Genomic DNA, 14,562 nt, shown 5'->3' on the forward strand with positions numbered 1-14,562 from the left:
TCGAATCACCCTAAGCACCTCAATCTTTCTTGGACCTAAATCAATGCACACATTAATTTCCTCAAAGAACACCCCCACAACAAAATATAACTCTTGCCACTAGCCTTTATTAGTAACATACAGAGACAAAAACTAAAACAAACTTTTCTTTTTATTTGAAGACGTACACACCCAAACTTATTTACAAACATACTTGATAACTTTTCTTGACTTTTTTTCTTAATAACTTTCCTTTGATTCAAGGGAGTGCACTCTTGATTTTTTTTTTTAAACAATGATAAACAAACTAAATGATAAGAGAACAAGAAAAATGAGAATACACTCTCCTCCCAAACTTAAAATTCAACATTGTCCCCAATGGTGAAAATAAGAAAAAAAAATGAAAACGCTCATCCAATGCCTCGTACACTCTTTATTCTTCTCAACCCCCCCCCACCCCCTCCCAAAAAAAAAATACAATAACAAATAAATCCTATAAAGATCAAGGTGCTATAGGGCGTTGTAAAAAGAGGTGATTATATATATATATAAACCTAGGCTAATAAGCAGCTACACAAGAAAATGACACTTAAGCTCAACAGGGTCACTAGGGATAAAAGGCATAAAAGGTAGGCTTCAAATGCTCAAACGGTCCAAGGTGGCCTAAATCATGTCATTGGTGTGGTATTGTCTACGATTTCACCTCAAGGAAAATCACTAATTAATTCTAGAAATTTAAGCTCTCACAAGAAACTAGCTCTTTCTAGGGTCTCAAAAATGTTTAATTAAGTTATGCACATACTAAAAAGAGAAACACTCTCATTAATCAAATGTTAGCAACATTCACACCCAAAGAATTTAGTTGAAAACTTAAGTAAGAAAGACATTCAACTTCAACTTAGATTTATTATATTTTTGTAGTTTTTCAAGATCGTCATCGAGCCCCCTATTTAAACACTAACAAAAACAAAGAATGTCCTCAAAATAGCAACCAAACAACATAACAAAGACACTGTACACAGCAAGACAAAACAGAACAAAAACTAAACAATAGACTACTAAAATAAAATAACAGGATAGACCAAACTAGAAAATAAGTGAAGAACAAAAGTTAGGTTAACAATACTCCCCGCACCTATTCCTCAAAATTGGCATCCAAAGGAATAGGGTTGTCATGAACAACCAGAGCGGCCCACCTCTCCAAAATGGAGCTGGGTAATGTAGGGAAGGCAGCAGTGGGCCTCGTGAAGTTTTGCTAAAGGGACTTGATTAGCGTCGCATCCCACTGCTTGGCATATTTCATGTATGCTTGCTGCTGAGTTTCGATAGACACCATCCACCAAAGAATTTCCTGCTGGTGAGCAAGGATGTCGACGAGTGGGGGAGCAAGTTGGGGTGCTAGCGGAGGTACAGTGCATGGGCCACCTTCAGATATAGGCTCTTAGTGCTAAACAGGAGTGAGGAAATCAATGTCACGGTGTTTAAAGAGTCCATCCTCACTGGTATCATAAGGAACCCAAGCTCTAAGGCACAGCTGAGCGATGAGTAATGGAAAGAATAATTTTCCCTTCTTCTTTTTGGCACAACTAACATCCTGTCTAGTGATCAGCTTGCCCACATCGATACTAAACCTGACCAACATGAAATACAACAGAAGCACCCACTCTTTGGACACCGTAGTGTCATGTGTGGTAGGCAACAAACGACATTTAAGGAAATGCAACCACACACCAGCTTCAGGTAACACGGAGGTTTGCAATAATGTATGTGCACCGCTCAGAAGAATAGAGAGTTACAGTGCCTTTTCAATTTTTTTTGGTTGAGGGGCCACTACCATATCATTATAAAGAGCACACTCAAAGTTTTCAATCCCAAACATAGAGTTAATAACATCACTAGAAAATGAAACAGCCTTGCCTCTAACAACCACTTCGAAATTCTCATAGGACACCATGTTGGCATAAAACTCACGCACTAACGGAATGATAGAAGGCTCTGATTTTGGACAAAAAGTTTCCCAATTATGCTTCTCAATGACGTCACTGAGGAAAGCTAGCACAAAACAGTAGTAGGCAAAAAACCTTTTTCAGGGAGCAATTTCTTTTTCTTAATGGATTCATATTTCTCCTTGGCTTGAGCAGAAGAAATTTTTTGAAATGGTACTGAAGGAACTGAATTTTTCTTGGTCTTAGGGGTCGGTACAGCAACCGTTTCAGATTGGTCAAAACTTTCATGGTATTGGTGGTCTTTTGTGGCTTGGATGGAGGTATAGTTGATGCGGGTTTGGCTGGCTTTTTGGACTTTGGAATCGTGGTTTTCTTAGTTGATGGTTTGGTAGTGAAGGTGGTAGGGTCATTGGCAGTGGCTAGTGAGGGCGATGGTGGTGGGGTAGAGTGTGAAACGGTGGGTATCTTTTTGGATGGTGGTGGGGTAGAGGGCGGTTTGGATTTTCTCTTTTGAGCTCTTGTTTTGGTGGCCATTGATTTGTGGAGTTATGGAAGTATGTGGGGGCAATATTGGTCAGATTCTCAAAAAGGACAAGTATACCACAACAACACAAAATCCAACAATATAACTAGAATTACAACCTGCTCAACACATCCAATTGCTGTCCCAACAGAAACAGATTTAGATCACAAACAACAAGCCCCCACCACCCAACAAAATCCACTGCACATGTTCAAATGCAAAGTAACAAGGAAAAATAAAGGAAAGCAGTTACCTAGGGGCAATCTCAGAAAATAGAGGTGACGGGTCACGTGACTGTGTTGGTTAGAGCGGAGCACTCACAGTGTAGGTGGAGAGTGAAACGTGCCTAGTGGTGGTGCGCCATAGGGATCCTTGGAGCTGGCTCGGAGGCGCTTCGGCTCAGTTTGGGTTGTGCAAAGGTACGATTTGACGGGGCTAGGTTCGAGGCATAGCAACAGGAAGGGTGGTGTAGGCAAAATCATGCCTCTGAGTGGCATGCGAACAGAGTCGCGCCTAAATTCTGAGGTGATGGGTCGCATCTAGCCGAGTTTGGGGCCTGGGATCTCGGAGTACAGGGGTCGATGGGGTGAGGAAGGTAGGATGCAAAGGGGCGAGGGTGGCTGAAGGTGATGAAGAAGATGGTGGTGATGGTGGCTAGGGAAAAGGAAAGAGGCACAAAGAGAAAAAGAAATGAGGGCATTCGGGTTAGGGTATGGTCTTGAGTAGTTTGGGGTTATTATTATTATTATTATTCTTTTTTTCCTTCTTTTCCGAGTGAGACCACGCCCTACACTTGTGCATGCTCCAAATCGCCAAAATTTTGCTTCTGCAAAATTTTTGACGAAACCCCTCTATTTTTCGCAAATGAGACCCATTTTGCTCCCTGATTGCTGAAGCAAAAAGTTTGCAAAACAATCACACCCAAATATTACTTCCAGAACACCATCTGCTTGCTTTCTTAAAACCTGAAACACAAAAACACATAATACCACTCCAAAAACAACATTACAATAAAATGAAATTAACATAACAAAAATTCAAATTAAAATAACTAAAAACACTAATATATATATTTCAATTGTATTTTTTTCTATTATTTTTTTCAATGCATTTTTATTTATTCTTTCTTTGAGTTGCTTTACAAATGAATCCTCCAAAAACCATAAAAACCCAAACTTAATTTTTTTTCCTCTAAGGATCTTTCAAGGAAACCGAGGTTTGTGTATTGTTGAACCTCGCTTCCCCCAAACTTTTCTTCTTTCCTTGTTACCTTAAATGCTCTCCCCAAATGCTCATCATATAAATCAACCACACCATTGGGAAACACCTTGCTCACTAAGAACCCACCATCACACCTTGATTTCACTAGAGAGTTTGAGAAAAACACTTTATTCCCAACTTCCAACATTTGTGATTGAAGTTTTCTACTATGTTTCTTTTTCTTCGGTAGCTTTGGAGGATGAGATGGTGCTTCTTCCTTACTTATCCATGGCTCACCACCTTTCTCAATTTCTTCAAAAGGGATCTTTTTCTTCACTCCGTTTCTAAGCTTTTCATGCATATTTTCAATCAACTTGAAGTTAGAAGCACTTATTGCCAAGCAAGATTCAACTTCATTAGGAGAGCGTATAGGATTAAAAACCTTGAATGTGTCTTGTTCGTCTTGAGCTCGAATGATGAGCTCTCCTTTTTCAACATCTATCAATGTCCTCTTGGTGGCAAGAAATGGTCTCCCCAAAATGATCGGTACATCCCTATCATCCTCATAGTAAAGAATAATAAAATCTGTCAGAAAAATTAACTTGTCAACTTGTACTAGGACATCTTCAATCTTTCCCTCTGGATGCACCATAGAGCGGTCAGCTAATTGCAAGGTGAGTGTAGTTGGTCTTGCTTCTCCAATTCCCAACTTCTTAAAAATGGACATGGGCATCAAATTAATACTAGCTCCCAAATCACAAAGAACTTTACCAACTTCTCGTCCCCCAATAGAAATTGGAATTGTGAAACTGCCTGGATCCTTCAACTTTGGAGAAATTTTATTCTTCAAAATAGCACTACAACCCTCAGTCAAAGAAATCATTTCAAATTCACCAAGTCTCCTCTTCTTTGTCAAAATATCCTTCAAGAACTTCACATAATTAGGCATTTGTTCCAAAGCTTCCACCAGAGGTATGCTGATGTGGAGTTGCTTCAAAACATCCAAAAATCTTTGAAATTGGCTATCTTGTTGCTGCTTTTGAAACCGTTGAGGAAATGGTGGAGGTGCCCTCATAGGCTTCTCTATTGCATTTTGCTGAGGAATTGCTACAAAAATTGCTTCAGGATCAACATTTGACATTTTGGAACTCACAACTCTTTCTTCCTTTTCTACATTACTTTGGATTGAAGTGGGCTTGCTTTTGCTCTTAGGATTATCCTCATTCAACTCCAAATTTTTACCACTCCTCAAGGTAACCGCCTTGCAATGATCCTTACCATCTCTCCCTGGATTTTCAGTATCACTAGGCAAGGTGCCTTGTGGTATTTTCCTTAGCTCATTAGGTTCCTCAAGGATGCTACTTGGTTCTGAATCACAACATCCTTCTTGGCCATATATTCTTTCATTAAACTCTCCAACGAGTTTGATTGAGACACTTGAGGAGGAGGAGGTGGTTGAGCTCTTAGTGGTTGTTGAGAAACCCTCGGTGGATATGTAGGCTTGTTTTGCATTGGTGTTCCACTTGAACTATCTCCTTGAACCCCCCCCGCCCCCCCTCCCCACATGAGAAATTTGGATGTTTCCTCCACCCTGGATTATAAGAGTTTAAATATGAGTTATTATGGTTGACATTTTGATTCCCCACATAACAAACTGAAGCGAGATTCGAATGACAACTCTCAAATGTGTGCCCATCTCCATAATAAACACAAGACACATCGACAACTTGTCCCATAGTAGCTGGTTGTACCATTCCCCCCAAACTCATGTTCTTAAGAAGGTTAGTCATTGAAGAAACTTGGCAGTCAAAGTTGTCAATGCATCCACTTCAAGTATACCAGATGCTTTTTGACTTGTTGAGGCTCTACTATTGGACCATTGGTAATTATTGCTAGCAATCCTTTCCAAAATCTAATAGGCTTCATTGTAGGACTTAGATAGAATAGCCCCATTAGCTGAAGCATCCAACACCATGCGAGTGGAAGAATTGAGCCCATTATAGAATGTTTCCATTTGTATACAATGTTGAATCCCATGGTGTGGGCACTTCCTCAATAACTCTTTGAATCTCTCCCAAGCTTCACAAAAGGATTCATCTTCCAGCTGCTGAAACAACATGATTTCATCGCGAAACTTGGCATTTTTGGTAGGAGGAAAGTACTTCATCAAGAATTTTTTAGCCAACTCATTCCTTATAGTCACCGAGCCGGGAGGAAGGGTGTTTAGCCAAGCTCTATCTTGATACCTCAAAGAGAAAGGGAACAATTTCAATCTTAGGGCCTCATCACTCACTCCTTGTAGCTTGAAAGAATCGCTCACCTCCAAAAATGAATGGAGATGAAGATGAGGATACTCAGTAGGCAACCTACTAAATTGACCCACTGTCTCCAACATTTGGAACATCACAGGCTTTAACTTGAATTGGGGTGCTTGAATTTCAGGCCTAACAATGCCCGTATTGAGCTCATTGAACCTTATGGATCTCTCTTTATCACTAGCCATAACAATCACATCAGCGATATTATTAGCACCCACAACTCCTTCAACCTCTTCAGCCATATTAAGGCGATTTTGAGCCTGTTGTTCCCTTAGTCTTCTTCAAAATTTTCGTTCAATCTCAGGGTCAATAGGAGCTAGTTCAATGTCTTCTTGCTCATTCATACAATAGATCACCTGAGAAAACACAGGTTCAAGCAAACAAGGTGAGAACAACAAAAAAAATAAATTGCAAGTAATTGATATTACACAAATTTCTAATTCCAATCCCCGATAACGGTGCCAAAAACTTGTTGTGAAAATTTATTTGATTAAAATACACAAGTGTACGCAATCACACAAGTAATACAGTGATAAGTAAATCATCTCCACATGGATTGCAAAATAAAAAAATAGGCACAACAATTACTAAACAACTTAAAGGTATTAACAATTAAATGGGTTGTTTGTAAGATAAATGAAATATTAAAAAGATAAAAATACTAAAAATAAAACTGAACTAAACAAGGTAATTAGAAAGAAATATGTGGATTGTAAAATGGACTTGAATTATTAAATCCCCATATGTCAATTATACTGATCAGATTGCAGCAGTAATATTTTAGCAAAACTCCTAGGTTAACAAGAATTCAATAAAAACTCATAAAACTTTCCCAAAATCTATGATATTAATTCTTTTACCTAAGTAAACATATTCCTATGCTGAATCAGATTTAAGAATACAAATTCAAGGTTCAATTATCAAATGTTACACAAGGCAAATAACACATTCCTATGTTATTTACTAACATAACCTAACATAAATTATGACTTGTGTCATCCAAGTTCTTCCCATTATATTTAATCCTTCCAGCATCAAACATAATTAAACAATCTTGCCATTGCTGGCCACACAACAACAAGAAGTTAACAATAAGCACACTTGAATGAACAAGAGAGATTTCACTAAAATAAAGTGCAAGAAATTACTACACTATGACATAGGGCTCATCAACAATTCAAGCCACACAAAAACTAGTTCATGGCTGATTTAAAGAGCATTAATCCAAAATCAATACTGGCCATAAGTATTCAGAGTAGAAATCAAACTAGAAAAATGAAGTTTAGAAACAATAGAAAGAACAAATCCAATTGATGATTGATGTTCTTTATGCGTTATCCTCTTCTTCTTCCTTGATTTATGGTTTTCTTCCTTCGTCTATTGCTTTTCTTTCCCAAAAAATTGCAGACCCCCCTTTGTGCGGCTCACCCTTGTCTAATGTACCTCTTGGTTTCCCAATTTAGCCATCTCAGTACAAAATTGCCCCTCCTTTTGGTATATACGTGGGTCCTTCTCCTTCTTTCCTTTGACATTTACTTATAATATTGACTCATGCTCTCTGTACTTGTCACCTTAGCCACCTATGGTCAACTATATTATATGACTAGAATAGATAACAACAGTATGTTTACTTATCTTATCAACTGTCAATATCGGTCCAGTCCGATGTAACAAATACATCCAATCTTATCTACTTTGCTAATATTCTGGAAAGAATATAACACTATAATGTGTATGTAGATCATATCATAGATTGGCAAGTCATTGTAAATCCTGTGTACTGACTAATCTTAGGACTAACTTATTTTGAACATATATAATCATATTTATATTCCACTGTGATTACGTCACTATAAATACAATTATCTATATGCTCGGGATTTAATAGAAGTTTATATTAAACAAATAATCGTGAAAGTAAAACATGTGAGCAAAGTGATTGACCAAGTCAAAAAATGATTTCTATTCTTTTATTGATAATAAAATGGGATTACGAAGAATTTCGGTTTTAATTTGGGCATAAAACCCCAAGAAACTCCCACTTGCACTAATTGAAACTAATGCCTTAATTATACTAATCCCATTTCCTTGATATGCTTATCAAATGTAGCTTTTGGTAGTGTCTTTGTAAATGAATCCACAAGATTGTCTTCAATTGCAATCTTCATAACCCTCACATCTCCCTTGGCCACATATTCTCGAATAATGTGATACTTCCTTTCTATATACTTACTTTTCTTGTGACTTTGAGGTTCTTTCGAGTTGGCTATTGCTCCTGTATTGCACAAAACAACACAGCCTCCATGGTGGAATCTGAGATTGCAGACTGCTTTACGCTTCTCCAAATCATAGCTCCACCCCCAAGAGTAAACACCATTCCAGAAGTAGACTTCCTATAATCGACATCAGTCTAAAAATCTGAATTGGTGCAGCCTACAGGGTTCAGAACACCACCCTTGTAGACTAACATATAATCCCTAGTCCATCTCAAATACTTTAGTATATGCTTAACTATTATCCAATGTTCCGGTCCTGGGTTTGACTGATACCTGCTCACTACTCCCATTGCATAGCAGATATGTGGTTTAGTACACAACATGGCATACATCGGACTTCCAACTGCAGATACATAAGGAACTTTTCTCATTGCGTCTTCCTCTTCAGTAGTCTGGGGAGACTGCTTCTTTAAAAGATGAATTCCATGGCGGGACGGGAGACGCCCTTTCTTGTAATTTGTCATTGAGAAACGTTCAAGAACTTTATCTATGTAAGCTGCTTGAGACAGAGCTAAGAGTCTATTCTTTCTATCCCTGATGATTTGGATACCTAAAACATAACTCGCTTCACCCAAATCCTTCATCTGGAATTGAGTGCTCAGCCAATTCTTCACATTTGATATTTTCTTAACATTGTTTCTAATGAGTAAGATATCATCTACATAAAGAACTAGGAATACCACTATTTGATTTGCCTTTAGTTGGTAAACACAGGGCTCATCAATATTTTATTCAAAGCCATAGGTCTTGATTATTTCATCAAACCTAAGATTCCAGGAACGAGAAACTTGCTTAAGTCCATAAATGGACCTATTCAACTTGCAAACTTTTCCTTCTTGTCCAGCTACTTTAAATCCTTTTGGCTGATCCAAATAAATGACTTCATCAAGCTTTCCATTAAGAAAAGCTGTCTTGACGTCAATTTGCTAAATCTCATAGTAGAGAGCAGCTGCTATGGATAGGAGGATGCGAATGGATTTGAGCATGGCTACAAGACTAAAAGTTTCCTCGTAGTCCACACCTTCTCTTTGGGTATAACCCTTTGCCACTAATCGAGCTTTATAAGTCTCGATATTTTCATAAACACCTCATTTCTTCTTGTAGATCCACTTGCACCCAATGGCCCTAAAGTCACTAGGTGCTTCAACAAGATCCCAGACGGAATTTTAGTACATGGACTCCATTTCCTATTTCATGGCTTCGAGCCATAATTCCTTTTTAGAGCTAGCCATTTCCTGTATTAAAGACAACAGATCATCATCACTAGTGTCACCAATAACCATATTGGTTTCACCATCCAAAACATAGCGATCTGGGTTCCTAGAAACCTTCCCACTACAACGAGGCTCCGTGACTATTTGCTCAAGAACAGTGGTACTTTCTTCATTTTAATCGACTTGCGTCAATTGGACATGAAGAGTGGGAATTTCATCATCAACTCGTGTTGATGACGATGGAACATTGGTTGGAGTCAATTCTTTAACCTTCTCCTCTAAAACTACTTTGCTGCGAGGTTTAAAGTTCTGGACATAGTCATTTTCCAGAAAAGTAGCATTCGTAGAAGTAAACACTTTCTTTTCTAAATGCCTATAGAAAATTCCTCCCCGAGTACCTTTAGGATAGCCAACAAACATGCAAACTTCAGTTCGCGGTTCTAGCTTTCGCTCCTTTTTCCTCAGGATGTGAGCGGGACACCCCTAGATTCTATAATGGCGTAAACTAGGTTCACAACCATTCCAGCGTTCTAAAGGTTTTTGGGGATTGATTTAGACGGCAAGACATTGAGAATGTCATTCGCGGTTTCAATTGGATGTCCCCAGAACGAAGTTGGTAGAGTTGAGTAACTAAGCATGAATCTAACCATTTCCAATAAAGTTATGTTCCGGCGTTCCGCTACACCATTTTGTTGCGGAGTACTTGGGGTAGTAAGTTGTGATAAAATCCCAAGTTCAGTTAAATGATTTTGGAACTGCATATCCAAATATTCTCCACCCCTATCAGATCACAAGATCTTTAACGTTTTACCTAATTAGTTCTGAGCCATTGCTAGGAATTACTGAAACTTTGAAAATGTTTCTGATTTCCTATGCATTAGGTAAAGACATGAGTATCTAGAGTAATCGTCAATAAAAGTGAGGAAATACTCAAAACCACCCCTGACTTGTACATTCAAAGGTCCACAAACATCTGAATGCACAAGACCAAGTGGTTATTTGGCCCTATCACCCATTGTAGAGAATGGATTCTTGGTCAGTTTTGCCTTCTAGACAAGATTCACAGACAGGCAATTCACCTAAGGTGAGTTCCCTCAAAGGTTCTTCCTTTGTAAGTCTTTGAATCCTATCATAGCCAATGTGACCTAGTCTCAAGTGCCGTAAATACGTCATATTATCGTTATTGGTCTTTTGATGTTTATTGGTCCAAGGTTTAGCTACTTTGAATAAATCATTATTAAGAGTGATGGGTTCGTTAGGTCCCAGAATATAAAGCCCGTTTTCCAAACATGCAATACACAATTGTGGTCCATTGAAAGAAATAAATATATTAGTGTTGACCCAAGATTTGGCCAACTGACACGGAGTACAAATGTGATTGATGTGAATGAATGTATAGAGAAGAACGTATGGCAAAAACAGTAAATCACACAAGAATTTTTATAGTGGTTCGGCCCCAGGATCTGGTAATGACCTACGTCCACTTAGACTGATATTGATATGAGAATCAGAAGAGTGATCAAAGAACTAGGGTTCAATGAGTTTCACTAACCTCTGACGAACAATACAAGTTTACTAGGAGAATTACTATAGTTTCGAATGATTCAAAAGCCAAAAAGTCCCTCCCTTGAGCTATCTCTTGCTATTTATAGGCTCAAGGGGGGTTACAAAAGATTGTTACAGATATTCTTTCCTGAATAATCGGATACCCAGAAGATTGTATGAGATAAATTCGGGATTCATAAAGATCTTCCCATAAATGTTGCCTTGTACACGGAACCATCGACCAGACTGGTCATGGGTAAGACAGGCTTACCCTGCTTCTACTGTGTCTTCTGGTCGATACTCTAGCAGACGCTTCCGGGTGTCAGCCACATGTCCAGGGATTACTTGCCACGTCATAAACGCTAATTTATTGGATAACATTTGCCCCCCAAAGTTTATTTACTATGAACAGTAAATAAACTTTTGAACGAACGACTCTTCGGTAACCCCACCTGACGTGTCAGAACCCTTCGTGTGTTCTTGAAAAAAGCAACCCACTTCTGTCTAATCATGTCTTTTCAGTTCCCCAGAAATGATTTCGACGGCCATCCCGTTTCCCCATACTTTGAAAAAGGAAAACTAATGATTACACTTTTTTAATATCAGAGACAAACTTATATAAGACCGTCGAAGCCTCCTTTTTCTTTTTAAGCACGCCATTGTCTTTGCAGAAAACCCTAAAAACCAGGGCCTTAAACTTCTCCAGAGACCGTCTTCCTGCACTTCCAAGACTCAGACCGTGAGCTCCTTTATCTCCGAAGACCTTTCTTCCACCTCCAGGATCACTCTTCTTGGTAAGTTTTTGAAACCCCATGCTTCTAATTTCTCGTAGTGCATGCTTCTGATGGTGGACTGTTTAAGTTTTTCTGTTTCTGGTTGAAGGTGCTTGTAGACAGAATGTTTTGTAGGCAAAGTAGAATTACGAGTTAGTTTAAAATCCAGGATCATGTTTTTTAGGACGTAAAATCGAAGTAAAATTTTTCCCGCCCTAAGGGGAGTTGAAAAAGCTTTTTCAGAAAAACTTTTTACTTTCACCCTCCGATCTGTTTTTCAAACTGTTCGTGTAGAAAGATTTAGCTTTTTGTTAGAATGCTGTTGTATAAAAGCCTAACTTTTATACTCGACCAACATTATTCTAAAAAGCCTTTTAAAGTTCTGTATCCTCACCTCCCCATTCTTCTGTTTGCAGACTTTAATGCCAGATTTGTGGGGAGGTGAAAGACCCATCGACGACGACCTCCTCGCCCAGCTGCTCGAGGGAGAAGAACAACCAGCTGACCATGTCCACGAGATTCCTTTCTCGCGATCCTCTTCCAGACCCCATCCTTCCTCTCCAATGGCCCGCTCCAAGTCTACTGGCAAGAAAAGACCTGAGTTCGAAAGCAACCCAAATTCTCCTGCCCAGCCTGATTCACAGGCTAGGGTTCCCTCGACCGGTGGTCGAGAAAATCTCGTTCCTGACCCTACCATCCAAACTAGGGCCCGCCCTCGCCATCGGAATCCGCCTGATGTCGAGTGGTATACTTCCCTAGCCAGTCTAGTGACCTCTCGAATGGTCGCTAACTGCTTCAGGAAATTCCACCTCACGGGGGTTACTATTATACGTCCTACCGTAGACCAGAGGGCTAACCTCCCAGGAGGGGCAAACAACGCCTGGTCCCGGTATCACATTGAGGCGGGAGCTTACCTCCCTCTTCATCCTTTTTTTGTGGGGGTGACCAATTATTTTGGTGTCGCCCCCTTCCAAATAACTCCAAATGGATATAGGATGCTGGCGCACTCTATATCCTGTATAAACTTAACAAATGGCCAGAACCTTCGCCCCACGAGGTCAACTATCTTTTTGACCTTAAATCTAACCCACAGCACAACGGGACGGGCTTCTTCCACTTCTGCCACCAAGAGACCGGCCGGACGTTCTTGAGTGGCACTACCCATATATCAAACGTGGGGCACTACAATAAGGAGTATTTCCTTACTCCAGACATAACCAACAACAATTTGGCCTTCGCACGAGGAGGTAAGAGCTTGTCTTTGACTGGTCAATACTTTAACTTAAGGTGTCTCCTTTCATCTTTCTCAAACTGTACTCTGATTTTCAGGCTCTTGGTTACGTTCGACGCCAACACCAGACATGGTGTTGAGGTCCAACACTCTGGCCAGGATGTCTGACGCAGCAAAAAGTGTCAAGACCTTGATAACTAAAACAAACTTGAGGCTGTCTGGCCTCCTGGCTCCTCGCCATGAAAATAGAGGGTCCGTGGTGGACGAAGCCACTGCCGAGGGGGTTCCCGAGAAGCAACCTTCTGTGCCTCCTCCCCGGAGGAGGCCAACGGGGGTTACAATCAGGGAACCCACGGGTAGCCCTTCCACAGAAAGGCCTTCTGCTCCCCAAGGCAAGGGGAAAGAAAAGGCCAAAGAGCCTATTGTTGACTTGGGAGAATCTTCTGACGATAATGGTAAAGTTATTTCGCTTTTAAATGGTTTGCCAATTCCCTGTCACTTGTTTGACGGGGATGGTAACTTTACATATGCTCCAAATCTAGGGCCAGACTTCTTCATGCCAGATAATGAGTATATGACTATTAGAGTCAATAGTGTAGCGACCAGTAGTTGTAGCTCGGGTATTTACTTTGTTACCTCCTTTCAGTTGTATAACATACTTTCACCTGCCTCCTTTCTTATTAACTTGCTGTGTTTACCTACATGCAGATATGTCTACTCCCAACATCCTTGACATGTACCAGGCCGAGGATGAAGAGGAAGTTCCTCAACTCCAACAGAAGCCTAAGAAGAGAACTGGTGAATCCAGCCGAGGCCCTCCAGCCAAGAAGGGTCGAACAGAAGACCTTCCTAAGGACGCGCCAACTAGGCAAAGTCCTGCGCCAACAGAGCAAACTTCTACCCCTCCTCTAGTTCTTTCCGAGCAGCAGACTCCCCCTGCCCCGTCGAAACCTCCAGCCGCGCCTGCCGGAGAGCAGCTTACTCGTGAAGAAGCTCTTGGGGCCAGACTCATGAGCCGTTCCATTCGATCTGCCAGGGATCGTCTCGATCACATCGGCAAAGGCGACCGTGTTAGAGCTGCATTGGTCGAAGCTGAAGACCTGCCAGTCGACCAGATCCTGAACAGGGCTCTGAACGAAATCTCCAACGTAAGTACTTCTTTGTATTTCAGGCTTTAGTCTTTTAGTCCTCATGATAAGTTTTAACTCCTTTTTGCTTTATTTACAGACCTTGCTGTCTGCCACTACTGCTCGTACCCGAGCCCAGGCTTACCTCGAGCAGGCTAAGGCAAAGGCCATCGAGAGGTATCAGGTGAAGGCGGCCGAGGAGCTTTCGGCTGCTGAGGCTAGGCATGCCAAGGAGTTGGAGGCAATGGTCTGAGAGAGGGATGCGGCGGTGACTAAGCTGTCAGAGGCTGAGGCTGCAAAGAATGCAGCAGTCAAGTTGAGGCAGGAGTATCGAGATTTCAACCAAGCCCATCTTCGCGAAATCAAGCAGTTGGGAGAGGTACTCAAGTCTAAGGATGAGGCTATTGTCACTCTCGGGGGCAAGGTGAAG

General features: G+C 40.6%; 1 protein-coding gene and 1 non-coding gene across 2 annotated transcripts; one reads left to right on the plus strand and one right to left on the minus strand.

Annotated features, from left to right (window-relative positions):
* Positions 1-2,560: 2,560 nt before the first annotated feature.
* On the minus strand, positions 2,561-6,151 carry LOC133814903 (uncharacterized). Its single transcript, XM_062247807.1, has 5 exons — positions 6,019-6,151; positions 4,420-5,016; positions 3,719-4,233; positions 3,320-3,413; positions 2,561-2,649 (listed from the first exon to the last, which is right to left on the minus strand). Exons 1-5 carry the CDS (start codon positions 6,149-6,151, stop codon positions 2,561-2,563), a joined length of 1,428 nt encoding a protein of 475 aa, XP_062103791.1.
* Positions 5,679-5,785, plus strand: LOC133820733 (small nucleolar RNA R71). The gene has a single exon (XR_009887133.1). It is a non-coding gene; the product is annotated as a small nucleolar RNA R71 (small nucleolar RNA).
* Positions 6,152-14,562: the final 8,411 nt, after the last annotated feature.

This window comes from Humulus lupulus, chromosome 2, assembly GCF_963169125.1.
Source record: "Humulus lupulus chromosome 2, drHumLupu1.1, whole genome shotgun sequence".
In the NCBI taxonomy this organism is placed as follows: Eukaryota; Viridiplantae; Streptophyta; class Magnoliopsida; order Rosales; family Cannabaceae; genus Humulus; species Humulus lupulus.

Coding starts and splice junctions, on each gene's coding strand:
- LOC133814903 (XM_062247807.1), bottom strand. CDS start 6,151: ATGGCTAGTGATAAAGAGAGATCCATAAGGTTCAATGAGCTCAATACG. Junction 5,017..6,018: donor GGAGACAGTGGGTCAATTTA/GTAGGTTGCCTA, acceptor GTTGTGATTCAG/AACCAAGTAGCATCCTTGAG. Junction 4,234..4,419: donor TATTGGGGGACGAGAAGTTG/GTAAAGTTCTTT, acceptor TTTTTCTGACAG/ATTTTATTATTCTTTACTAT.